The following is a 27,396-nucleotide window of genomic DNA, read 5'->3' on the forward strand; positions in this document are numbered from 1 at the left end:
CATATTCCTGACCACTGAGGTCAGACTAACTGTCCTATAATTTTCTTCCGCCCTCTCTCACTTCTTAAAGAGTGGAGTGTGGTTTGCAACTTTCCAGTCTGCCAGAATCATTCCAAAATCTAGTGATTCGTGATAGATCATTACTCATTACTTTAAAAGAAAACTTAGGGGGAGCTTCTTCATTCAGAGTCGGGGAGAGTGTGCAACGAGCTGCCAGAGCAAGTGGCAGGGACGATTTCAACCTTTAAGAGAAGTTTGCCTATGTTCATGGATGAGAAGTATATGGAGGGCTATGGTCCAGTTGGAAGTTGTTGGAACTCGGCAGATTAATGCTTTAGCACGGACAAGATTTTTCTGTGCTGTAGTATTCTATGACTATAATGCCTTCACAATCTCTTCAGCTGCCTCTTTCCGCACCCTGGTGTGTTCACTTTCAGGCTTTTCAGCTTCCAAAACACGTTCTCTCCTTTATAAAAGCAGTTGGTGGCTTCAATCTGCAGGAGAATTGGGAAAGTCAGATTGGTGTGAGATCACAACAGAGGGAATGTATTGAATGCTTACGAAATGGATTTTTAGAGCAACTGATTGTTGAGCCTACTCGGGGAACTGCTATCTTAGATTGGGTGTTGTGCAATAACTCAGCTCTTATTAGGGAGGTTAATGTAAAGGAACCATCAGAAGGCAGTGACCATAATGATTGAATTCCTACTGCAATCTGTCAGGGAGAAGCATAGGTCACATGCATAGTATCACAATGGAATGAAGGGAATTACAGAGGCATGGGAGAGGTGATTCCCCAGGTGGATTTGAGAATGATACTGGTGGGGATGACGTCAAAGCAGAAGTGGCTGACGTTTCTGGGAATAGTTCATAATGTATAGAATAGGTCATAATGTCCCACAGTAGTAGTTCACAAATGGCGGGGCAAGGCTACCGTGGCTGACAAAGGAAGTTATGGACTTCAGGTAGCAATAGTGAGTAGGAAGTTAGATAATTGGGTAGCTTTGAAAATCCAACAACAGGCAACAGCAAAAAGCTATATGAAGGGGAAAGGTGAAATATCAGAGCAAACTAGACAATAATATGCACCATTATAACAATGCGAAAGGGAGGCGATAGTTTATTTCGGACCTCTGGAAAATGATGCTCATGAGGTAGAAATGGGGAAGAGATGGTAGATGAACTTGATAGGTACTTTGCATCTGTCTTCTCTGTGGAAGACACAGCAGTGTGCCAGAGATCCGTGAGAGTCAGGGAGCAGGAGTGAATGTCATTGTTATTACAAAGGAAAACGTGCGAGGCAAACTCAGGTTCTTTAAGTGGATAAGTCACCTGAACTAGATGGAGCATATCCCAGAGTCCTATGTAACGTTTTAGAAACAAACCAGCAGCAATACAGTTCACACCGGAGTCCGGTTTTGATGTTAAAACCATTATCTTTATTAGTAACTACTTATAATATTTTAAGTTAAACAAATTAAACAAACGTTAACAGTGTTACGCGTATAAATATGGGTAAATATAACTCCTAAACTATCGAGCCTAGGGGATCAAGGCTTAGAGTCTGGAGATGGTAACGTAGGAAAGTTCAGTAATCGGAGGAATAAATGATCAGAGAGAGATACTTGTAGTCCAGGGTAATTGTAGAGAGAAGGCAATTATGTCGAATTCCACAGGTAAACGCAAACCGTCGTCCAAGATCTTGTCCGTTGAATCGATTCAAAATCCAGTTCGATATATCAGACGAATGTCGTCTTCAAGTGACTACCACATAACATATCCAGGTAAGGGTTAACTTCAAGTGGTCCCACATTACATTCCTAAATCTACTCCTTTGGATTATACGAAGTGACAGACACACATTCTGGAGCAAACCTTGCCCTGGCAGTTCTTAAATAAAAGTCTTAGACTACGAGAGTGGCTGTTCTGTCTCCCTCGTTCCGACTCTGTGTGTGTGTGTGTGTGTGTGTGTGTGTGTGTGTGTGTGTGTGTGTGTGTGTGTGTGTGTGTGTGTGTGTGAGTGAGTGTGTGTGTGTGTGTGTGTGTGATATCTATCTATATATATCGCTCTCTCTAAATCTCTATCTCGCTCTCTCTTTCTCTCTCTCTCCGAGCTGAGAAAGCTGCCGGCTGACGTCACTGTTAGTCCCGCCTCACTCAGGAACTTTCTTAAAGTGACAGTCCACAGCAAACGAAACCGAGGGATTCGTAACACCTGAGAGAGGTTGCTGAAGAGATAACAGATGCAATGGTCATGACCTGTCAAAAATCACCTGACAAGGGGTCCCTTGCAGAAATACACATCAATGTGGTCAACAAAAGGAAAGAAAAATCGAAAGTACATGAAATACAAACAAAAAGGCACCAATTTCTACACTATTCTTGGTTGGTGTGACTGTAACGAAACCCGATTTCCCTTGGGATCAATAAAGTATGTCTGTCTGTCTGTCTGTCTGTGTAGAAAATGCCAAGAGAAATCAGACACAATCCAACACATTTCAGGACCCGACAGCAGTTTAACTCAATCTGATTACTTACAAAGGTACAATCAGTGGCAAATATGATTCACCAAAACCTTGCTTTAAAATACAAACGCATGAATGTCCTCCATCACTTCATCGAGGCACCGTAAGTTCAAGCCTGATCCACCTTTAGAGTCAAAATCTTACAAATTATATGATAATCAATACATTATATCAGATAGGACAATCTATAATAACCATCCGGATATAATATTACAGGATAAACAAGCAGGAACAAGTCCCTCAATAGACAAAACCATTCCCAACACACACACACGTTCCTCGGCCAGTGGAGCACCTCACAACAGGCATTGTTTGTGTCATCAGTCAGATAACTGAATTATCTTCTCTGTCATCTTCCAAATGTTACTAATCTGTCATTCGTTGCCACACCCTGTTGCTGATTCCCTTCTCCTCATCATACGTTATTACCCCGACCATCGTTCAGAACCTCAAACAATGCCCTGTGTGGACCCGCCTCTGGTTTCTGACCCTGCTCCGTTGAACATCAAACTAATGGTTTCCCATTCTGCTTTCAGTGTTTAGAGGACAGTGGTGTTTTCTAACAACCCTTTAGAAGCAGAGAAAATGACCCATAATGTGGAAATGAGCCCTGAATAGGGAGGTTAACAACCAATGCCATTCTTCCTCAGCCCAGAGATTTGAGGGGCGAAGAACATCTCAGACAGAACTGCAGTCAGCTCGACTTCTTCAGTCTGCAGAAAATTCAAGGGAAACCTCTTCACCCACAGAGTGAGTGGAGAGTGAGGGAGATGAGAATGGAGTGAATGGAGAGTGAGAGATGAACAACAGGGGAGGATTTAAAAGGACTGTTGCAAACAGTATCACTGGCAGGGTCCAGCCGGCATAAGTTAACTCTCTACTGTACACTAGGTGTGTTATAAATTCACTAAATACCGGAGAGTTTAAAATAGAACTGATTTATTTGTCACAGATCCAGTCCCATTAAAAGTGAATATGGAGCAGAAGGAACTCCTCCCATGCCCAGTGACCAGGGTGCAGAACTGGGTGTGGTGAGCAGCAGCAATAATTGCAGAGTTCAGCACTGACAGTCACTCTCGAAATTGCATTCAGCAACGGTGATGGACAAATATCCAGCATGCAGGTTATTGAAACTTTCTCCCCAGTGTGAACCCGGTAGTGTGTCACAAGTGTAACATGCGGCAATGTTTCACTGCTAATGTAATGGCCTCTCTGTAATGTTTCACTGCTGAGGTAATGGTTTCTCTGTAGCAGAGATAACAGGGTTTTGGAGTGCGGTGCTATCCAATGAGAGAAATGTTCTTTCATTGAGTCTGGAAGAGAGATTTTCACGGTCACTTGCCGGGACAGATGAGAAAACACAAATGGAGAAAATGGGCCCTTATTTTTTCTTTACTAACCCTATAGTGAAAGTAAGAATTATAGAGCCCAGTCCTTTAATAACATATTGTGTATTGTTTGTTATTTCGGGGTACTGATCTGTAACAGGGGACACATCACGCAGCATCCACCCAAACAAGATTTCTTAAGTCTGGCCGTGCTGGGGGTGGGGGCGAACACCCCCTATATTAAGCTGCTAGGCAAATTGAGAGTTACATATGGTTACATGACTGAGTGAATCCCTTTCCACATTCACAGCAGGAGAAAGGACTCTACCCAGTGTGAACTCGCTGGTGTCTCTGTAGTTGAGATGACGAAGCGAATCCCTTCCCACAGTCTAAGCAGGTGTATGGTCTCTCCCCAGTGTGAACTGACCGGTGCGCTTGCAGGTGGGATGACTGAGTGAATCCTTTCCCACACTCTGAGCAGGTGAATGGCTTCTCCCCAGTGTGAACTCGATGATGTTCCTTCAGTTGAGATGATGAAGTGAATCCCTTCCCACAGTCCGTGCAGGTGAATGGTCTCTCCCCAGTGTGAACTCGCTGGTGTTCTATTAGGGTGGATGACTGAATGAATCCCTTCCCACAGTCGGAGCAGGTGAACGGCCTCTCTCCAGTGTGAACTCGCTGATGTACCTTCAGTTTATATGACCGAGTGAATCCCTTCCCACACACTGAGCAGGTGAATGGCCTCTCCCCTGTGTGAACTGACTGGTGTGCTTGTAGGTTGGATGACTGACTGAACCCCTTCCCACACTCTGAGCAGGTGAATGGCCTCTCCCCAGTGTGAACTCGCTGATGTACCTTCAGTTGAGATGATGAAGTGAATCCCTTCCCACAGTCCGAGCAGGTGAACAGCCACTCCCTGTTGTGAACTCGCTGGTGAGCAATTAAGGTGGATGACTGAGTGAATCCCTTCCCACACTCTGAGCAGGTGAATGGCCTCTCTCCAGTGTGAACTCTCTGATGTACCTTCACTTGAGATGACCGAGCGAATCCCTTCCCACAGTCTGAGCAGGTGAATGGCCTCTCTCCGGTGTGAACTCTCTGATGTATCTTCAGTTTAGATGACTGAGTGAATCCCTTCCCACAGTCTGAGCAGGTAAACGGTCTCTCTCTCGTGTGAACAGACTGGTGTACCTTCAGATTAGATGAGCAAGTGAATCCCATCCCACAGTTTGAGCAGGTGAACGGCCTCTCTCCAGTGTGAAGTCTCTGATGTACCTTCAGTTTAGTTGACAGAGTGAATCCCTTCCCGCAGTCTGAGCAGGTGAATGGTCTCTCCCCAGTGTGGACTCGTTGATGTACTTTCAGTTGAGATGAGCAACTGAATTTCTTCCCACAGTCTGAGCAGGTGAACGGCCTCTCTCCAGTGTGAACTCTCTGATGTACCTTCAGTTGAGATGAGCAAGTGAATCCCTTCCCACAGTCTGAGCAGGTAAACGGCCTCTCTCCAGTGTGAACTCGCTGATGTACCTTAAGTTTAGATGCTTTAGTGAATCCCTTCCCACAGTCTGAGCAGGTAAACGGCCTCTCCCCAGTGTGAACTCGCTGATGTACCTTAAGTTTAGATGCTTTAGTGAATCTCTTCCCACAGTCTGAGCAGGTGAATGGCCGCTCCCTGGTGTGAATTCGCTGGTGAGCCATTAGGTCAGATGACCAAGTGAATTCTTCCCTATAACTTCAGCAGATGACCAGCCTCTGCCCAGTGTGAACTGACTGGTGTGTCCACAGGTGGGAAAACTGTCTGAATCCCTTCTCACACACAGAACAGGTGAATGGCCTTGTCCGAGTGTGAACTTGCTGATGCACCTTCAGTTGTGATGACCAAGTGAATCCATTCCCACTGTCTGAGCTGATGAATGAGTTCCCCCCTGTGTAAGATGATGGGCATGCCAGTCAGTCAGATGATTGAGCAAATCCCTCCCCACAGTCTGAGCAGGAAGGATGATCGAGTGAATCCCTTGCTCCACTTCTTAAATATCTGGACAGAGACAACAAAACTGGTGTGTTGTGTTCGAGATTCCCGTAGACAAGTTTCTTGTCATTTTTAACCTGTAAAAAAATTTACAAATCCATCAGTGGGTGAAGGGCATCATTTCAGTGAGAACATTTGGGTTATCAAGGTGTCATCTGGCATTACGCTGTTACAATGAAGTTCAACCCAAGTTGGAGAGAGAAATCATCTTCTAACTGGGCACAGAGCTGGTATCTGGAATGACCCTCAAATTCTCTGATGCTCTTCCTGTCTCTATAAGAACGGGGCATTTCTGCCAAGTACAATCTGTGACCTGGCTCAGTTTGACTGTCTCCATTCCCGGTTCCCACTGAGTTGCATGGATTCCTGGCCCCACAGTCACTGAAACACTCTCACACAAATAGCCGGTACTCAGTGCATTCCACACACCCACCACTCTCTGTGTAAAAAGCTTACCTCTGACATCCCCTCGGAATCTATTTCAAAACACCTTAAAACTATGGTCCCTCGCATTAGCCATTTCAGCCTTGGGAATAAAACTCTGGATATCCACATCATCAATGCCCTTCATCATCTTATACATTTAAAAAAAGGCTCTGAATATAATCTAATTATAAGGAAAGTATACATTGTTTTGAGGATTTGTTGGAAGTATACAAAATTATGAGGGTATAGATAGAGTAAATGCAAGCAGCTTTTTCCACTGAGGTTGGGTGCGATGACAACCAGAGGATCATGGGTAAGTGGGAAAGGTGAAAATTTAACAGAAACATGTGGAAAAACTCTTTACTGAAATCGATGTGAGACTGTGGAATGAGATGTCAGCACAAGAGGTGAATATGAGCTCGGTTTCACCATTTAAAAGAAGTTTGGAGGGAAGCCTAGATGGTAGGGTTATGGAGGGCAATGGTCCCAGTGCAGGTAGTTGCATTAGACAGCTTAAATGTTTTTTCAGCATTGACTAGATGGGCCAAATAGCCTGCTTCCATACTAAACTTCTCCAGGTTTCTGTGCCAGGGAAGCTGGACAAACTTGTTTGGAAGGGAAAGGTAGGAGTGACAATGGAGCAGCAATGACCGGAGTTTCTGGGAGCAATTCGGGAGCTGAGTGATTCATACATCCCAATGAAATGGAAGCATTGGACAGGCAGGAGGACAAAACCGTAGCTAAACTGAGAAGCCAAAGCCAACATAAAAGCCAAAGAGAGGGCAAAATATAGAAGAAAAACTATTTGGAAGCTTTTAGAAACCAACAGAAGATGACTAAAAAAGCCAGATGAGCTCAGGGCATGGGATTATGATATGGTATTCATTAATGAGTCTTGGTAGCACCCAAAAGTCTGTGGCATTTAGAGGACCAAAATATCCCGGTCCTCAGTATCTCCTGAAAGGTTCTCTGAACCAGTTACCTTTCAACTTTTATTTTGGCAGTCACATACAAACTCTCCACCCTCAAAATTTCACTTCTGAAGGCCTCCCACTTACCAAGTACTCCTTTGTCAGAAAACAGCCTGTCCCATACCACACTTGTCAAATCCCTTCTGATACAATCAAAATTGACCTTTCTCCAATTCAGAATCTCAACCCGTGGTCCAGACCTCTCTTTTTCCACCTTTACTTTGAATTTCATGGATTATGATCACTAATTTCTGACACCCTGGATCAGTTCCTAACGGTTTATTGCACACTTCTACACCGGGAATTCTAGGTACTGATTAAGGGCACATTTGACAAACTCTACTCCATCTATTCCTTTCACAGTATGGGAGTCCCAGTCAATATATGGAAAGTTAAAATCACTTACTAAATCAACCTTTGCTTCTTGGCATGGTCTGCCATCTCTCTACAAGTTTGTTCCTCTAAATCCCTCAGACTTTTGGGTGTAAACAAGTCCCAGTAATGGCTACAATATCATAATTCCCTATCCTGATCTCATCTGGCTTTCCTACGATGCTTCTTGCATTGTGATATACACAGCTCAGCACATTCATCGCACCATGCTCAACCATTTGATTGCTGACTCTGTCTGAGGTCTGAACAACATCTGACTGGTGTCAAGAAAACAAACTCTCCCTTATTGTCAGAAAAACAAAGGAGCTGATTGTGGATGACAGGAGGATTGGAGACAGGCTAACCCATATTGATATCAAGATATCAATGGATCTGGGGTTGAGAGGGTGAACAGCTTTAAGTTCCTTGGCAGAAACATCACCAAAGATATCACATGGTCTGTACATACCGCTGTGTTGTGAAAAAAAGCACAACAGCAATTCTTTCACCTGAGATGGTCGAAGAATTTTGGGATGCAGCCCCAAATCCTCAGAACATTCTGCAGGGACACAATTGAGAGTATCCTGACTGACCACATCAATGCCTGGTATCGGAACTGTACTTCCCTTAATCGCAGGAACCTGCAGAGAGTGGTGCGGATAGCACAGCCCATCTGTAGATGTGGACTTCCCACTATTCAGGATATTTACAGAGACTGCTGTATAAAATGGGACTAAAGGATATTGGGGAGTCAACTAACTACAACGTCAAATTGTTCCTGCTGTTACCATCCAGGAAACGGTAACACAGAAAAGGACCAACAGGCTCCATGACATCATCTTCTAGCAGGCCATCAGACTGATTAATTGATTTTGATGTTACATTGACAGTTTTAAGTACAAGCTATTTATTATAAATTACACATTGCGCATTTAGACAGACGTAACATAAAGATTTCTACCCCTCATCTATATGAAAGATGTATGTAATAAAGCGAATTCAATTCAAATCACCCTCTCCACTATCTGTTCTGTCATTTGGTTCCCATTCCCCCTACAACTTATTTTAACCCCATCACAACCCCCCCCCCCCCACACACACATTAGCCTAGCAAGCCTTACCACTAGGATATTAGTCCCCTCTTGTACCGTTCCCCTAACTAACAAATCCCCTATCAGCCCTTTGACTTTCCTCTGCCAGGTAGTACAGACCAACCGTTTCTGAAGTGGTCCACCTGCTGTTGTGTTTGATTTCCACAAGAGTACTCTGCAATAGCTATTTCACCTCTATTCCCTTCCTGACTCTCACTTACTTTCCTGTGTGCTGCACCTTGGGTGTAACTCACCTCTGTTCATGTCATATCTATCATCCCCTCCAAATCCTGGATGATCTGGAATTCATCCATTTGAAGTTTCAACTCCTTGAAGTGCAGGGTTACAAGCTGCAGCTGGATGCACATCTTGTAGGTGAGGGCATCAGGGACACTGGAGGTCTCCCCACCTTCCCACCAATGTCCCCTCTAATTTGTAATGACCAGTGTGCACATAAATCATGTAATGTCCATATTTTACCCAGTGACAACATGTGCACAGTGAATTTTCTATAGAGAGGAATTCATTTTAACAGCTAGCAAATCACTGTTTATAGGAACTTTGATCTCCTTTTGGTTCAGTCCAGTTCATCTGCACTCTCACACAACCTATGTACCAGGCTTATAACGGGTAATGAAGGATTTTCTCACCAGAGCTTTTGCACATTGTCCATATGTGATTTGCTTGCTAAATTACACTTTAAAGAGTCAGATTTCCCAATATCACTCTGCTTATTCCTACCTGCAAATTCTCCAGCAAATTTTCTACACACAGGTAACACCACTTTCAATATGGTACATAAATATTTCCCCTGAACTCCCCCCCAATGACTGACGGTGGTTAACTCCTGATGGTAATGCCAATGAATATGATAAGGGAAGGGCAGTAGTCTGTCTCACTAGAGTCTGGCACATCTGTGATGTGAAAGCTACTTGATGCCCAGGAACAAGGTGTTTGATATCATTATGTACCCAGAGAGAATGGATCAAAACATGTCCTTACTGGCAGAAAAGTCCAGAACAAGTGGAGGTAGAACAAGCAACACACACAAAATGCTGGAGGAACTCAGCAGGCCAGGCAGCATCTATGGAAATTAGTACTAATGCTGAGTTCCTCCAGCATTTTGTGTGCGCTTCTTGCATTTCCAGCATCTGCAGATTTTCTCTTGTTTGTGATTGGAGGTAGAACAAAGGTGATTTTCTCAACAGCTGATGGAAACGATTTTGTTCCCTTTCTTCGAGTTCCCAGTGCTCGCATTTAGATAGGTGGAGTTCAGTTCTGTCTGACAGATCCATTCCCTCATCAGCCGGAAGCCCCCCAGGGGCTCGTGTACAGAACACGGGGCTGTGAGAGAGGGAAGAGAGCAGGACTGTCCCGTGATTGTGGGTCACGATGTGCTGAGTTCACAGAAATAGCCCCTCAGTCGGTAGTGAAAATGCCAACCCGGCGAAACACTTACCTTTTCCTCGATCCTCCCAAGGCCTTTTGTGTACTGCGCGCATGCGCGATATTCGGGACATCCGCAACCCTGACGCCTGCGCATTCGATCGGTGCATCAGCGACAGTGAGAATTGTTCCGCAGAGCTTTCAGGGTAATCACGGTGCCATTAAAAGTCTCTGCAAGCATCGGTTCCATATCCAGACCTCAGTTTTGTTTTTGTGTAGAAAACTCAGCAGCTCTTTTAACGCAGGAAGCAGCTTCTAAGAAACAATGCTCTTAATATCAGCAAACGTTCCGCGTTTCTAATGCCAAAGTAGAACCTTCTTACAAATGCAGATATTAAACACAAGAGGTTATGCTGTTGCTAGAAATGTAGACACATACACACAAAACTGCAGTTCAGGTGGCAACTAAGCAGAGGAGTGCACAGTCTAGGCATGCTGAACGGGCTCGGACTAAACGTTGTCTATTTGTTCCTCTCCTCATTTGCTGCCTGATCTGTTGATTTCTACCAGTATTTTGCAGAAATTAACCACTTTTTTTTCGATCAAACAGTTTCCAAATGTTGCTGATCATTCATTTGTAGCCGCATTCTACTGGTCTGATTCCTCTTCCTCCTCCTCGTAAACTCTAGACCCCATCCCTTTCTGGAGCCCCAAAGCCCTGACTCAGGCGGGCAACTCTCTGGTTTCTGAGTCTGCTCCATCGAAGATTCACTCGCTAGTCTGCTGTCAGACTTTAGAGGTGCAATGCAGCAACTCAGCTGTCTGTGGCACAGTCCTTTGAAATGAGTGAAAATGACTCAAAAAGTTGAAAAGAGCAGGGAAGAAGGAGTTTAACCACCTCAGTTCGGAGCCCTGGAGAATTTCGAAACCATAGTGTGTTTATTGTCTTATTCGTCCTGAAGAAAATCATGCGGAAAATTCATGCAGGTTTATAAGAGGAGGAGAAGCAATGGTTGTGTGGATATGCAGAGGCTTTTCCCAAAGATTGAAACGGATAACACGAAGGGGCAAAAGTTTAATCTGCTTGGGAGTAGGTACGGAGGAGATGTCAGGGCTACGTTTATTGAACAATGTGTGTGGAATGCACTGCCAGCGACGGTGGTAGAGGCGGATACAATAGGTTCTTTTAAGAGACTCTTAGATAGGTACATGGAGCTTAGGAAAATAGAGGGCAATTGAACGATCGAGGGAAATAATAGAGGAAAAAATAGTGGGAAATTAGCAGAGTATTGTGTGCAGTTTTGGTATCCTTATTTTAGAAATGATATACTGATATTGGAGAGGGTTTAGACAAGATTCAGAGAATGATTCCAGGAATGAAAGGTTTACCGTATGAGGATCGTCTGACATCTCTTGGGCTGTATTCCATGGAGTTCAGGAGAATGAGGGAGATCGCATATTGAATGTTAAAAGGCCAGAACAGATTAGATATGGCAAAGTTAATTTCCCATGGTAGGGGATTCTAGGACAAGATGGCACGTCTTCGGACTTGAAGGACGTCCATTTAGAACTCAGATGTGGGGAAATCACTGTAGTCAGAGGGTGGTAAATCTGTGTAATTTGTTGCTACGAGCATCCGTGGAGGACAAGTTATTTTGTGTATTTAAGACCGAGATAGATAGGTTCTTGATTAGGCAGGTCATCAACGGGTATGGGGTGAAAGCAGGGGTGTTCAGATGTCTGGAATAATTAGATCAGCCCATGATTCCTTGGCGGAGCAGACCCGTTGGGACGAATAGCTTACTTCTGCTCGTATATCTGATGGTTTTATGGATTCACTTCTCCGTGCGTCTCCATCCATCTGAAATTTTCAAAAAATATGTTCATTTCTGCTGCCACTACGGCTGCTGGCGCATTGACATCAGCGCCGGACTTCGAGGCGAGAGGTCCTGAGTTCGAATCCAGCCTGATGCTGGATTCCGGATGCGACATACCTGAAAAAAATGTTCATCTCAGTATGTTAAACAGGTGGATTTCAGCAGATGCTGTAAACCCAAAGCAACACACACAAAGTACTGAAGGAACTCAGCCGGTCGGGTAGCATTTATGAAGACAATGGAGCAATAGCGACAGAGTTCCTCTTGTTCTGCCCTACCACACATTGACCCTCTGCAATCAACATATTCCGCTCATGCAAGCGGGCAGTTCGCTCCACCTTGTCCATGGAGTTTCACAGCATCGATGTGTGTAGTGAGGTCGACGATGTCCATGCCGGCATTCCTGCCCACGCCGATCTCTTTGATTCTGTTACAGCAAAACAATTTACCTGCGATGGGGACATCTCTCTCTCTCTCCCTATCTGCGCTTCTGTCCATCTATTTTTCTATCTTCCACCTATTTTTCTGTTCATTTCTCCCTCACAAAAATGCACACTTTCACAGGATAATACACACACAGACACACACACAATGGAACTTCATTTTTTCGGTCTTTTTCAATTTTATGTATTCTGCACTTATCTTTTCACTGTTCACTACACTTAAGGTATTCGGGAGTATTTATTAAAATTCACGAAGAAGCGCCAAATGGATTTTAATGAGAATTTTAACAACGTTCCCGAAATTAGGCCGGGTCAGGGTGGTAGGAAGCATAGATCCAGGGAAACTTGGCTTTGTGGATACCGAAATGACTTGACCACAGGAGGCAGAGGTTGGTGGCAGAGTGAGCGTATTCTCTCTGGAAGTCGGTACACAGGAGTGTTCTGAACCGATCTTTTCCAACAACCCTGTTCGTTGTGATGTTTACTTCTCTCAGAAGGTGATGCGAACGTGGATGCAGGTTCAATTGCAGCATTGAAGAGAAGTTTGTGGGGTACGTGGATGAGGGAGGTATTGACATCTAGAGTCTGGGTGCACGTGGATGGATCCAGGCAGAAAATGGCACAGGCTAGATGGGCCGAAAAACCTGTTTCTGTGCTGTAAGAGAGTGAATTACATTGTACGTCCGACACAAGTCCATTTCCTAGGAGACTTAAATCATTCCAACGAAATGTTCTAAAAAACTGCAAATTCAAGTAACACTTAACAGACAAAGAATATCTGTTGTGAGGAACAAAGTTAATGTTTCAGCTCCAGCACCCTGTGTCGGAATGGCTTCAAAAAATTTCTGATGTGATTTCACGTCTCCAGCATCTTGAGTGTTTTTTTAACTTCCAGCTGCTCACAGACAGACGACAATGAGTGGGAATTTCCAAACACGGTGAGGATACTGAACCCGAGGTAGATAACCAACGATGCAAACACTGAACAGCTTAATCCAGGTACTCACTGCCTCTGTGTATTGAGATTACCGCGCAGGTCTATTCCATCTCTCTGATCTTTTCTATCTGTGGCCATTCAGCCCCTCTAACCATCAACAAGATGACGGCTGCTCTCCCATCTCAGCCACATGTTTCTGCCCGATCCTCATTTCCACGATCCCTTCGATCTCCACACATCTGCCGGCCTCTGTTTTATGTGAGGACGATCATTGAGTCTTCACCGACCTCTGTGGTGGGGATTTACAGACCCCACCACTCCAGGGATCAGTCTGGTGAATCTTCATTGCACTCTCGATAACAAATACTCTCTAACCTCTTCTATGGAATTAATTTACATCTTCTGCAGCCCCGTGTTGCCCCAAACACTCACCTCCCACCCCTGTCACTATTTCCACCTTCCCACCTCCCCCCTCACCTGGATCCACCTCTTACTCCCCAGCTCTTGCCCCATCCCCACCCCTCACCTATTTTCTCTGACTATTTCCCGTCCACTCTCAGTCCAGAGGGATTGGTCTATATAACCCGTGTGATTATGGGGAGCGGGATTTTACACCATATTCCAGGGACAGTCTCAACAAATCTCAAATAATTGTCACTTTGCCCGGACCATTGGCCCCAATTGCAGGGCAACAGTCTGCCGGTGTTTGCCCCCCAATGTGGTGAATCCCTCTGCTCGACACCACCGTGGGCTCAGACATTTCCACAGATGAGCCCCTCCTGTCCCCACCGGGACAAACATCCTGTCCGACCCCTCTCACATCATCTTCATTCTTTCAATAAAATACCCCTCTCCAAACCCCACCACGGGGTACCGGCATCAAAACGACGGGCCGAGCGGTCTCCTCCTACCTCTCAGCGATACATCAGTCTCCGGCCGCAAGAGACGCTTCACAAACGCCCCAACTTCCCTCGGAGGGAAATGGAAATGAATCAGAAAGCGGCCATTTACTTTGAGATTTTCTCAGCTCTGATGAGGCGGTCGGCGCTTCAGCGGGAGACGAACGAAGCGGTGGTAACGCCCACTCCGCTTGTCCGCCTCCGAGACTTGTTTTAACCAGTGATTGACATCGCTTCGCACCAATAGGAATAGCGCAGCTCCCGAATCGTCCGTTGACAGCGGTGGGGGAGGGGATGGTCACGTGGTTAGTATCCCAGCCGTTAAACCGATAAAGCTCGAGCTCTCTAGCTCGTGGGTGACGTAAGACACTGCTCACGCGAGGGCAGTTCCAGGTGTGTGGAGCCCATGTGTGACGTCAGGCGCGTGGGGGGGTCTGACGTCACCTGTGGGAGAGCGCTCACATATAAAAACACTTTAATTGACGTTTCTGATAATTTCAGTGGGCCAACAACTTTAATCACGGGTTTCATCACTGAATCCAGTGTTGTGAGATGTAAAGTCCCCTGTTATGTGTCCGGCTGTGCCGTGTTGTTGGTGGAGTGGGCAGCGTGGTGTTTGTCTCGATTTGCGTCTGTCTCCCGGTAAACTTAACACCCTGACAATGTGAACCATAGTTACCCCTTCCTCACCCGCCCCGTTTTTATTCCGATACGTTTCCCCTTCCTTCTCAGTCCTGAAGAAGGGTCTCAACGGGAAACGTCAACTGTTGACTCTTTACGATAGATTCTGCCCGGCCTGCTGTGTTCCGCCAGCATTTTGTTTGTGTTGCTCTGCACTTCCAGCATCTGCAGACTTCGTCGTGTTTGTGATTTACCTCTCCGTTGTCCCTCCCGCCTCCGGTACTGTAGGAGGTCTGTAGGTATCTCCGGTTCCGTGACCCGGGTCAAATACAGTTGTAAACAGAGGAGGATCTGCTCCGTTGATTTGGACGCTCGGGTATCCTTTCAGGAAGCAACAATACTCTCTTCAAATTAATTACTGTCTAATCTTGATGTTAACATTGTGTTTGTTACAAAGCCCCAGAGTCTGGGAACAGCTGTTACCGTCATGGGCTGCGAGTCAGAATGGGAAGGGGGGAGGGGTGTCAGTGACCTTGCATCAGAGAAAGACACGGGTTTGTACAGCCTCTTGTGAGATGTAAATGTCCCTGCAGTGGATTCGGATCTGCTGGCATATCTGGGGCTGAGGAAAGAGTGTTTTAACCAGCGAGCCATCGTCTGGGGCGGAGGGGGTACAGGAGCTGCCTGATAGATGGTTTTAATTGCTTTTTTTATATATATAATCTCACAGACGGTGACTGAGGAGGAAGCTTGTTGAGGGAGGATACCCGGAGGTGAGCAGGTCATGCACAGTATCACGAGAGTAACAGTGATGTGATTTCCTGTGTCACGGGTACAGACTGTCGTCTCAAGTGAGGAGTTTGTGTGGAGATGCAGCTTCCCTGGAGGTGGAGGAAAGAGGACACACCAACAGGAGGACCAGCTGTGGGAAGACATGGTTTGTCAGGTCTGACGACGGGCTGAAAGTACCATCACCTTCAGAGTGAATCAGGAAACCATTCTGAGGGCATTTGAAGTGTCAGAAGCAGGGGAGATGTGATCGCATGTGCAGAGGGCAGGAGTTGTGTCTCCATCAGACCCTCAGTGAGATGGTTCAAGTTACAATGTGCAGGGATGAAAGTACAGTGTTTGGGGCCGGATTTAGTCACTGATTCTGACACAGTGAGAGGGTTAGTTTTGTTGTAAGGAAGCAACATTAATGGAAGAAGACACAGGAACTTCATCAATTGCCAGTTGTTTAGTAGAAGTGACCAATTTGTATGTTATCTTAACGGAAACAGATATTCGTAGTGGGGACAAAGGGATGCCGGTTGGGGAAGGGTTTGCAGTTTTGAAATCAATGCCTTGAGGTGCCACCATCGTTAATTTAGCATGTCCGGAGTGGTGGATCACACAGCACGGAAACAGGCCTTTGGCCGGCCATACCTGTTGTGACCATCCACTCACTGTCTACACTGGTCCCATTTATCAGCACTGGGTTCATAGCCGACTGCATCTTGGCAGTTTCAATGCTCATCCACTTTGTAAATGTTGTGAAGGGACCTGCCTCCACCACCACATCAGGCAGTGTGTTGCAGATTTCAACTATCTTCTGAGTGAAAAATCTCTTCCTCAGATCCCCTAAACCCCTTTGCCCTCTGCTTCAATCTCTGCCTTCTACTTGTAATATTTGACACTGTTCCACACTGGGAGATCCCACACTCCGCCATGTCCTGATAAACTGTGAGACCACACACACACCGAAGGTTCCTGAGACACAGTGAGACCCACATTCCCCTGGTAGTGTCCTGACACACCGAGAGACCCCACGGATCCCTGGAAGGGGTCTAACGCACTATGAGACTTCAGACACCCCTGGAAGGATCCTGATATACTGTGAGACCACACACACCCTGGGAGTGTCCTGACACACTGAGGCACGACAAACCCCAGGCACCATCCTAAAAAACTGTGACACCACACAAACCTGTTTCAGTACTCACTACGGAAAAGGACCTTGGAGACTGGAGGGATGATTTACAGCGGACTGAAAAGCTTGAGCATATAGACGTTAAGAAAGAGGATGTGCTGGAGCTTTTCGAAAGCATCAAGTTAGTTAAGTCACTGGGACAGGACAAGATACACCCCAGGTTACTGTGGGAAGCGAGGGAGGAGATTGTTGCGCCTCTGGCAATGATCTCTGCATCATCAATGGGGATGGGAGAGGTTCCAGAGGATTGCAGGGTTGCAGATGTTGTTTCCTTATTAAAAAAAAGGGAGCTAAGATTGCACAGGAAATTATAGACCAGTGAGTCTTACTTCAGTGGTTGGTAAGTTGATGGAGAATATCCTGTGAGGCAGGATTTATGACCGTTTCAAGGGGTAGAATATGATAATGAATAGTCACAATGGCTTTGTCAAAGGCAGGTCGTGCCTTACGAGCCTGATTGTATGTTTTGAGGATGTGACTAAACACACCGATAAAGGTAGAGCCATAGCTGTAGTGTATATGGATTTTAGAAAATCGTTTGATAAGGAACCCCATGCAAGACTTAGAGAAAGTGAGGAGGCATGGGATCCAAGGGGACATTGCTTTGTGGATCGAGATTTGGCTTGCAAAGTGTGGTTGTAGACGGGTCATATTCTGAATGGAGTTTGGTGACCAGTAGTGTACCTCAGGGATCTGTTCTGGGATCCCTTCTCTTCATGATTTTTATGAAAGACCTGGATGAGGAAGGGGAGGTATGGGTTAGTAAGTTTGCTGATGACACAAAGGTTAGAGGTGTTGTGGATAGTGTGGAGGGCTGTCAGAGGTTACATCAGGACATCAATAGGATGCAAAACTGGGCTGAGAGATGGCAGATGGAGTTCAACGAAGATAAGTGTGAGGTGGTTGACTTTCGCAGGTCAAATATGATGGCAGAATATAGGATTAATAGTAACACTTTTGGCAGCGTGGAGGATCAGAGGGATCTTGGGGACGAGTGCATTGGACACTCAAAGCTTCTATGCAAGTTGGATGTGTGGTTAAGAATGCATACCGTGCATTGGCCTTCATCAACTGTGGGATTGGGTTCAAGAGCCAAGAGATAATATTACAGCTATAAAGGACCCTGCTCAGACCCTACTTGGAGTACTCTGCTCAGTTCTGGTCACCTCACTGCAGGAAGGATGTGGAAACTATAGAAAGGGTGCAGAGGAGATTTACAAGGATGTTGCCACATGACCTCGTGGCTCCTGAACTCAATCCCCTACCTAATGCGGCTGACACCCAATTCGTCTTCTTAAACTGCCTGGCAAAGCTTGAAGAAACTTTGCAGAATCTGTGGATGTGGACGCTAACATCCCTCTGTTCCACGAGACTGCTAACAATCATGTCAAAACGAGGAGGGGCAAGGCTGCTGGAGGAGGACCCAAATGCAGGACACAAACACGTTTCGTAAGGTTAACTAAATAGAGTTTATTACTATTTACAAGGAGAGCCGTGACGCAAGGATAGAACTGAGAGAAATCAAGGAGAGCAAAGAGGAAGCGGGAATAGGCGTTATGGCCGAGGACTCAGGCCTGGGACTAGGCTGGGACTCAGCGTCTGGGGTTAGGACTAGGAGCTCGGGGGTAAGAGCCAGGACTTGGAACACGGACCTTGGACTTGATTTTTGGAACGCCAGAGTCAGGACTTGATCCTTGGAACGACAGAGCCAGGAGTTGATACTTGGAACGCCAGAGCCAGGACCTGATACTTGGAACGCCAGAGCCAGGACTTGATCCTTGGAACGCCAGAGCCAGGACTTGATTCTTGGAACGACAGAGCCAGGACTTGATCCTTGGGACGCCAGAGCCAGGACTTGATCCTTGGAACGCCAGAGCCAGGACTTGATACTTGGAACGCCTGAGCCAGGACTTGATACTTGAAACGCCAGAGCCAGGACTTGATCCTTGGAACGCCAGAGCCAGGACTTGATCCTTGGAACGCCAGAACCGGGACTTGATACTTGGAACGCCAGAGCCAGGACTTGATTCTTGGAACGCCAGAGCCAGGACTTGATACTTGGAACGCCAGAGCCGGGACTTGATCCTTGCAGCGCCAGAGCCGGGACTTGATCCTTGGAGCGCCAGAGCCAGGACTTGACCCTTGGAACGCCAGAGCCAGGACTTGATCCTTGGAACACCAGAGCCAGGACTTGATCCTTGGAACACCAGAGCCTTGGTCGAGGGAGAGACAGGAACGCAGAACACTGAGCCTGTGTCGAGGGAGGATAGGAACATGGAACACCGAGCCGGGACCCCTCCTTGGGTACAGGTCGTAGGGCCGGGAGTCATCACACAGAACGCGGACACGATGAGACAGTTCCCAACGCTAAGTAGCGGCAAAATGGCCGGACCTGCCTATCGAAGACGCGGACACGGACGTACAGTTGCAAACAGGGCGAGACTCAGACACAGGCGAGGCAAGGTAAGGCAAAGCAAAGCTCCAGGCAGAGGCAGGGCGAGGCAAGGATCCTGCTAGATGACTTTTGCTGTCGGTGACTTCGTTAATGCTCTCACGCCGACTGGCTGAACCCAGAGACTTATAAACTGCCGGTTCGGTCGAGAGTAAATTGCCTTTAATCACCAAGCCCAAGGGACACGGGAGAAAAGGGAATTAAAGGTAAGCAAGGAGTCAACGGTCCGGATCGTAACACAAACTAGGTAAATTTGAAGGGAACCCAATCCGGACCATGACAAATCATGCTGTTAACCCTGTACTCTGCCTTCAAATTCGTCCTTCCAAAGTGAATCACTTCGCACTTTTCCGTGTTGAAATTCATCTGGCACTTCTCATCCCTGTTCAGCATCAAAAATGTCCTGTTGTAACCTACGACAATCTTCTATACTAACCACAACTCTCGCAATAGTTATGACATCTGCAAACTTACGAATTCCTCAAACAAATCATTTATTTAAAAAAGCACAAAAAACGGGGGATCACAGAACAGATCCCTGGACGTCACCACTGTTTACCAAACTCCAGGGAGGACACATTCTCTGCATAATTATCTTCCGCCTTCTTTGGATAATAACCAATTTTTGATACACCAGACAACTTCCCTGGATACTGAAATAGCCTATCATGGTGAAACCTATCAAATGTTTTATTAAAATCCATTTTCCCATATCATCGTCTCTACCTTTATCAATGTGCTTTGTCATACCCTCACAAAATACAATACGGCTTCTGAGACAAGAGCTGCTCCTCTGAAAGCAATAATGACTATTTCAATTCCCGTCTCCAATTTCTCTTAAATTATATCTCTAACAATCTTTTCCAATAGTTTGCACACAAACGTAAGACTCACTAGACTATAATTTTCAGAGTTATCTCCACTTCTCTTTTTAAACAAAGGAATAATATATTGCTCATTCCATAGCTCTGACACGGCTTCTCTGGCCTGTGATAAAGCCGAGGGTGCAGCAGTCTCCAAGGTATCAAATCCGTCATCCATATCATTCAGATATAACATGAAAAGATCCGGTCTCAATACCGACCCCCTACGGAACACTATTAGTCACCGACAGCAGTACAGAATTGCCACATTACTCTGACTCTTTCTCCCCTGTCAGTCAGAAAATCATCGATCCATACAAGTATCTTTCCTGTAATTCCGTGAGCTGTGATCTTGTTAAGCAGCCTCACGTGCAGCACCTTAGAAACATAGAAAACCTGCAACAAAATACAGGCACTTCTGCCCACAAAGCTGTGCAGAAAATGCCCTTACCCTAGAACTACCTAGGCTTACCAAGAATCCTCTAAATTCCTAATCTCCATATACCTATCCAGGAGACTCTTAAAAGACCCTATCATTTCTGCCTCGACCACCGTCGCTGGCTGCCCATTCCATGCACCCACTACTCTCTGCATAAAAAACTTACCCCTGATATCTCCTCTGTACCTACTTCCACGCACTTTAAAACTGTGCCCTCTCGTGTTAGCCATTTCAGCCCTGCGAAAAGGCCTCTGACTCACCACAAGATCGATGCCTCTCATCATGATATACACCTCTATCAGGTCACTTCTCATCCTCCGTCACTCCAAGGAGAAAAGGCCGAGTTCACTGAACCTTCTCTCATAAGGCATGCTGCCCAATTCAGGCAACATTCCTCTATATCCCATCTGCACCCGTTCTATGGTTTCCATATCCCTCTAATCATCCACACTGCCAAGAGTCATACCATCAACGCTATATTCTGCCATCATATTTGACCTACTAAAATGAACCACCTCACACTTGTCTGGGTTGAACTCCATCTGCCAATTCTCAGCCCGGTTTTGCATTCTATCAATATCCTGCTGTAACCTCTGACAGCCCTCCACACTATCCACAACGCACCCAACATTTGTGTCATCAGCAAACTTAGTAATTCCTCCGCTTCCTCATCCAGGTCATTTATAAAAATCACGAAGAGTAGGAGTCCCAGAACAAATCACTGAGGCACACCACTGGTCACCGACCTCCATTCAGAATATGACCCGTCTACAACCACTCATTGCCTTCTGTGGCAAGCCAGTTCTGGATCCACAAAGCAATGTCCTCTTGGATTCCATGCCTCCTTACTTTCTCAATCAGCCTTGCATGGTGTACCTTGTTAAAATCATCTGAAAATCAAAGCAAACAACATCCATTGCCTCTGCTTTATCTATCTTGCCTGTTATTTCCTCAAAATATTCCAAGGTATTTATGAGGCACTATTTCCTGTAAAGGAATCCTGCTAACTTTGTCCTACTTCATCATGCCTCCCCAATTACAGTACCCAAAATACTCACCCTTAATACACTCGAACATCTTCCTGACCACTGAGGTCAGACTAACTGTCCTGTAATTTCACTGGACAACAATCTTTTTCAAAAGTGTTGCTTCTTCAATTTTTTTTTGTTTATGATAGACTGCTTGAAGATTAACACAAATAGAATTTCAGACTACTTGTATCACGTAGGAATTTGGGAAAAACGACAAATTAACTTTTATTGAATATAATGTGTTTAATTGCATAATGGTGCTAATGCTTTGCAATAGCTCAACTAAGTTAAAAATATTTTGTTAATGATTTTTCCTTTGTACTCAGTATCTGAGGTTGCTCGCTTAAGTGTCCAATAATAAATTGCAGCATTGCTGGATTCAGTTGCCCTTGTATCTTTTCTCCATGACCACAACATCTTAGTGAAACCTTTCACCATGCTCGTCACTAACAGCACCAAGATTTGCAGGGAAGAAGTCTAAATAAGAATGCAGAAAATGAATCTTTAGTGACATGTTGCATTTTGTGGTTTTATATGTTTGACGCATACTTTCAACCAGCTGCATGAAATTTGGTGCTCTGTTGATACCGAGAAAAAATTTCAAAAACTTCCTTGAATGCCTTGCATGTTATTTTCTCTGGTCCCACTAGAAATTCTTCAAGTTGGCTGTCAGTGATGAGCTGCTTGATTTGTGGACCAACAAAAATGATTTCCTTCATCTTGGCATCAGTTATTCTGGGAAGCATCCGTTTCAAATATCAAAATCCTTCTTAGACATTTCTGTGCCTGATGATAGCAAATTCCATCCTTACAGTCCTGAACCCAGTAATTATTAATAAAAACCTTTCAGCTTCAAAAACACCTTCTCTCCTTGGTAGAAGCATTTATCCTCAATTCTGCCCCAGATACTTCTGAATGTTTGGCATTTATGTAATAAATTTAATGACACAATTGTAGTGGGTGAACTCAATCTGCAGGAAAATTGGGAAAGACAGATTTGTGTCCAATCGCAAGAGAGTGAATGCTTACGAAATAGATTTTTTAGAGCAGCTGATGGTTGAGCCTAATCGGGGAACTGCTATCTCAGTTCTGGTGTTGTGTAACAACTCAGATCTTATTCGGGACGTTAATGTAAAGGAACCAATAGAAGGTAGGGATCATAAAATGATTGAATTCCTACTGCAATTTGTGAGGGAGAATCATAGGTCACATGCGTAGTATCGCAATGGAATAAAGGGAATTACAGAGCATGGGAGAGGTGATTCCCCAGGTGAGAATTCCCCATTTCTGAGAATAGTTCATAATGTACAGGATAGTTATGTCCCGCAGAAGCAGTTCTCTAACAGCGGGGCTAGGCTACCGTGGCTGACAAAGGAAGTTAAGGACTGCATAAAAGCCAAGAAAAGTGCATATAAGGAAGCAAAAGTGAGAAGGAAGTTAGATAATTGGGTATCTTTTAAAGTTCAACACCAGGCAATTAAAACAAATTATAGTCCAGTTAGCCTAACCTCAGTGGCTGGGAAAGCGTTTGAGTCTATTATAACAGATGAGGTTTTGAGGTACCAGGAGACTAATGAGAAAAAAAGTCAATGCCAGCATAGCTTCTGTACAGGGCGATCTTGCCTGTTAAGAGTTCTTCAGGAAGTCATAAGCAGGATGGAGAAACGAGAGGCAGTGGATATAATTTAATTAAACTTTCAGAAGGCTTCTGAGAAGGTGTCACACATGAGAATGCTGAACAGGATAAAAATCAGAAGAAATACTGGCATGGATAGAGGAATGACTAACAGCCAAGAGGCAGCAAGTGGGAATAAAAGGAGCCTTTTCTGTTTGGCTAGCAGTGACTTGTGGTCTACAAGGGTCAGTATTCGGTCCGCCACTTTTCACATTGCTTGTCAATGAGTTGGATAATGGAACTGATGGCTTTGTGGCAAGGTTTACGGATGATACAAAGATAGGTGGAGGTGTTGGTCCGGCTGAGGAAGCAATACGATTGCAGCAGGACACAGACAAATTTGAAGACCGGGCAAAAAAGTGGCAGATAGAATACATTATTAGGAAATGTATGATAATGCATTTTGGCACAAGGAACAATAGTGAACTATTATCTGATTGGGGAGAAGTTTCAAACATCAGAAGTACAGCGGGAAATATGAGTCCTCGGGCGAGACTCCCAGAAGGTTAATTTATAGGTTGAGCCTGTGGTAAAGAAGGCAAATGCAATTCTGGCATTTACTTAAAGTGAATCAGAATATATAAACAAGGAGATAATGTAGATATTTTAGAAGACACTACTTAGGCTGCACTTAGAGGATGTGGGACCCATATCTCAAAAAAGGAGTGTTGTCGTTGGAGAGAGGCCAGAGGATGTTCAAGAAGATGTTTCCGGGAATGAAGGGGTTAAGATATGAGGAGCGTTTGCCAGCCTTGGGCCTGTACTCCTGCACTGACCTATGTTTAATAAATGCTGGTGGTGGGGGATAAATCTCACTGAAACCTACCGAATGTGGAAAGCTCTAGATAGGGTGGATGAGGAGAGGACAGTTTGTATGGTGGGGGTAGCCATAACAGAGGGCACAGCCTCAAAACTGAGGAGCGACCTTTTAGAGCAGTTAAGGAGGATTTTAATTAGTCCGAGAGCGGTGAAGCTGTGGAATTCTCTGACACAGACGGCGGTGGGGGCCAAGTCTGTGAGTACATTTAAGGCAGAAGCTAATAGTTTGTTGATCACTCAGGGCATTGCAGGACATGTCGAGGAGGAAGGTGCATGGGGTTGAGTGAGAACCGGGACCAGCCATGATAGAACGCTGGAGCAGACTCGATGGGGCTGAATGGCCTAATTCTGCTCCAATGTCTTATGGTCTTATACTGCTAGTGTCTTACACAGTGAAGATTGGCACAAAATACTTATTACATTTGGCCGCTGGTTCTTTCCTTTATTACTAACTCGCCAGCATCATCTTTCAGTGGTACAATATCAACTCTTGCCTCTCTTGTACTCTTTATATATCTGAAAAACTTTTGATACTTGATATTATTGGCTCACTTACCTCAATTTTCCATCTTGCCTCTCCTGTGTGTGTTTTTAGTTGACTTCTGTTGGTTATGTCAAAGCTTTCCAATCCTCTGACTTCCTACTATTTTCTTGCTATATTATATAACCCCGCTTTTGCTCTTATCAAAAACAGGAGAAAATCAGTGGACTCTACATATCCAAGCAACACATACACAAAACGCTGGGGAAGCTAGGAGGCCATTAATAATATTACAGGATAACAAGCAGGAACAACTCCCTGAATAGATAAAACCATTCCCAACACACATATCTTCCTCAGCCAGTGGAGCACCTCACCACGGGTATTGTTTATGTTATCAGTCAGACAACCGAAAGATTTTCTCTGTCAATCAGCTTCCAAATGTTGCTGCTCTGTCGTTCGTTGCCACACCCCGCTGATGATTCCCTTCTCCTCATCATACGTTCTTACCCCGACCATCGTCCAGTGCCCCAAACTCTGCCCGGTGCAGACCTGCCTCTGGTTTCTGTCCCTGCTTCGTTGGAACATCCAACTGATGGTTTCCCATTCTGCTTTCAGTCTTGAGAGGACAGGAGTGCTTTCTCAGGAGAGAAAATGACCCATAATGTGGAAATGAGTCGAGATTAAGGAGGTTAACTACCAATGTCATTCTTCCTCAGCCCAGAGATTAGAGGGGCGAAGGACATCGCAGACAGAATTTCAGTCAGCTCGGCTTCTTCAGTCTGCAGAAGAAACGTAGCGCGCCAAAGGTATAAAAAGGAGAGGAAGTTTTCAACGGTTATTTAAATCACGGCAAGAGGCGGAGAGGGAAGAGGTAAAAGAAGCTCGGAGAGAAGTTGTTTTTTTTTAACTGATCGGGGCAAAGACGCTAGACTGCACAGGCGTGTGACGCAGCGCGCCAAAGTTTTAAAAAGAAAGACCGCCATATACAGTGGCCATCGTCGGAGTGGACTGAGGCAGAGTGGGACGGCTTTGGCTCAGTCAGGCTTTGGCGAGGTTTGAACGGGGCACAACTGCGCAAGCGCATAAAACGTCGGCCCGTGTGGCAACGGGAGAATTTAAATAGTGAGCAGAGGCTGAGAACGAGCTTAACTCCAGGTGAGGTAAGGCCGGGTAAGCTCCTTTAACTAATCTAATTAGCTTAGGAGTAGGTAATGGAGGCAGCAGTTAGGGCAGTTGAGTGCTCCGATTGCAGCATGTGGGAAGTCAGGGCGAGCACTGTTGTCTGCAAAAGGTGCATCCAGCTGCAGCTCCTGACAAACCGTGTTAGGGAACTGGAGCTGGAGCTGGATGAACTTCGGATCATTCGGGAGGCAGAGGCAGAAACAGAAAGGAGTTTCAGGGAGATAGTCACCCCTAGGCGTCAGCAGACTGGTAGTTGGGTGACTATCAGGAGAGGGAAGGGGAATAGACAGGAAGAGCAAAGCACCCCTGTGGCTGTTCCCATTCGCAACAAGTATACCGTTTTGGATACTGTTGGTGGCAATGACCTACCAAGGACATGTTGCAGTGATTGTGTCTCTGGCACCGAGACTGGACCCTCAGCTCAGAAGGGAAGGAAGGAAAAGAGGAGAACAGTAGTGATAGGGGATTCGATAGTTAGGGGGGACAGATAAGAGGTTCTGTGGAAGAGATCGAGAGTCCCGGATGGTCTGTTGCCTTCCTGGTGCCAGGGTCCGTGATATCTCGGATCGAGTTCTCAGTATTCTCAAGAGGGAGGGAGAGCAGCCGGATGTCGTGGTCTATGTAGGGACCAATGACATGAGTAGGAAGAGTGAGGAGGTCCTGAAAGGTGAGTTAGGGAGCTAGGTGCTAAGTTAAAGGACAGGACCTCCAGGATAGCAATCTCAGGATTGCTACCAGTGCCACGTGCAGGTGGGTTTAGAAATAGTAAGATACTGCAGATCAACACGTGGCTGAAGACATGGTGCAGGAGGGAGGGCTTCAGAATTGTAGATACTTGGGCAGTTTTCCAGTGAAGGTGGGACCTGTTCCAGCGGGACGTTTTACATCTGAACTGGAGGGGGACAAATATTCTTGCAGGCAGGTTTGCTAGAGAGGCTCCAGTGGATTTAAGCTAGATACTGGGGGGGGGGGGGGGGGTGGAGGGGAACCAGAGATTAGGAACAGATATATGGGAGAAGGAAGAAAAATAAGACTAAAGTTATTTGTACTGTTAGAGATAAAAAGAGAGGAAGAAGTGGAGAATTTCTTTAATGCATTTATTTTAATGCTAGGGGCATTGTAAGAAAGGTGGATAAGCTTAGAGCATGGATTGATACCTGGAAATATGATGTTGTTGCTATCAGTGAAACATGGTTGCAGGAGGGGTGTGATTGAAAAGTAAATTTTCCTGGATTTCGTTGCTTCAGGTGTGATCGAATCAGAAGGACAAGAGGGGCTGGTGTTGCTTTGCTTGTCAGAGAAAATATTACAGCAGTGCTCTGGCAGGATAGATTAGAGGGCTCATCTAGAGAGACTAGTTGGGTGGAATTGAGGAATGGGAAAGGTGTAGTAATACATAAGGGTGTATTATAGACCACCTAATGGGGAGCCAGAATTGGAGGAACAAATTTGCAAGGAGATAGCAGACATTTGTAGTAAGCACAGGGTTGTGATTGTGGGAGATTTTAATTCTCCACATAGACTGGGAAGCCCATACTGTAAAAGGGATGGATGGTTTAGGGTTTGTAAAATGTGTG

General features: G+C 45.4%; 2 protein-coding genes across 2 annotated transcripts in view; one reads left to right on the forward strand and one right to left on the reverse strand.

Moving 5' to 3' along the window:
* The window catches only part of LOC140724128 (uncharacterized), a 65,880-nt gene that overhangs the window by 11,811 nt on the left and 26,673 nt on the right, over window positions 1-27,396 (forward strand). The window lies entirely within an intron of this gene.
* On the reverse strand, window positions 2,845-10,258 carry LOC140724126 (uncharacterized). Its single transcript, XM_073038603.1, has 2 exons — window positions 10,202-10,258; window positions 2,845-5,959 (listed from the first exon to the last, which is right to left on the reverse strand). The coding sequence occupies exon 2, from the start codon at window positions 5,549-5,551 to the stop codon at window positions 4,178-4,180; it is 1,374 nt and encodes a 457-aa protein (XP_072894704.1). The 5' UTR covers window positions 5,552-5,959; window positions 10,202-10,258; the 3' UTR covers window positions 2,845-4,177.

This window comes from Hemitrygon akajei, unplaced genomic scaffold, assembly GCF_048418815.1.
Source record: "Hemitrygon akajei unplaced genomic scaffold, sHemAka1.3 Scf000165, whole genome shotgun sequence".
NCBI classification, from domain to species: Eukaryota; Metazoa; Chordata; class Chondrichthyes; order Myliobatiformes; family Dasyatidae; genus Hemitrygon; species Hemitrygon akajei.

Coding starts and splice junctions, on each gene's coding strand:
- LOC140724126 (XM_073038603.1), bottom strand. CDS start 5,551: ATGGCTCACCAGCGAATTCACACCAGGGAGCGGCCATTCACCTGCTCA.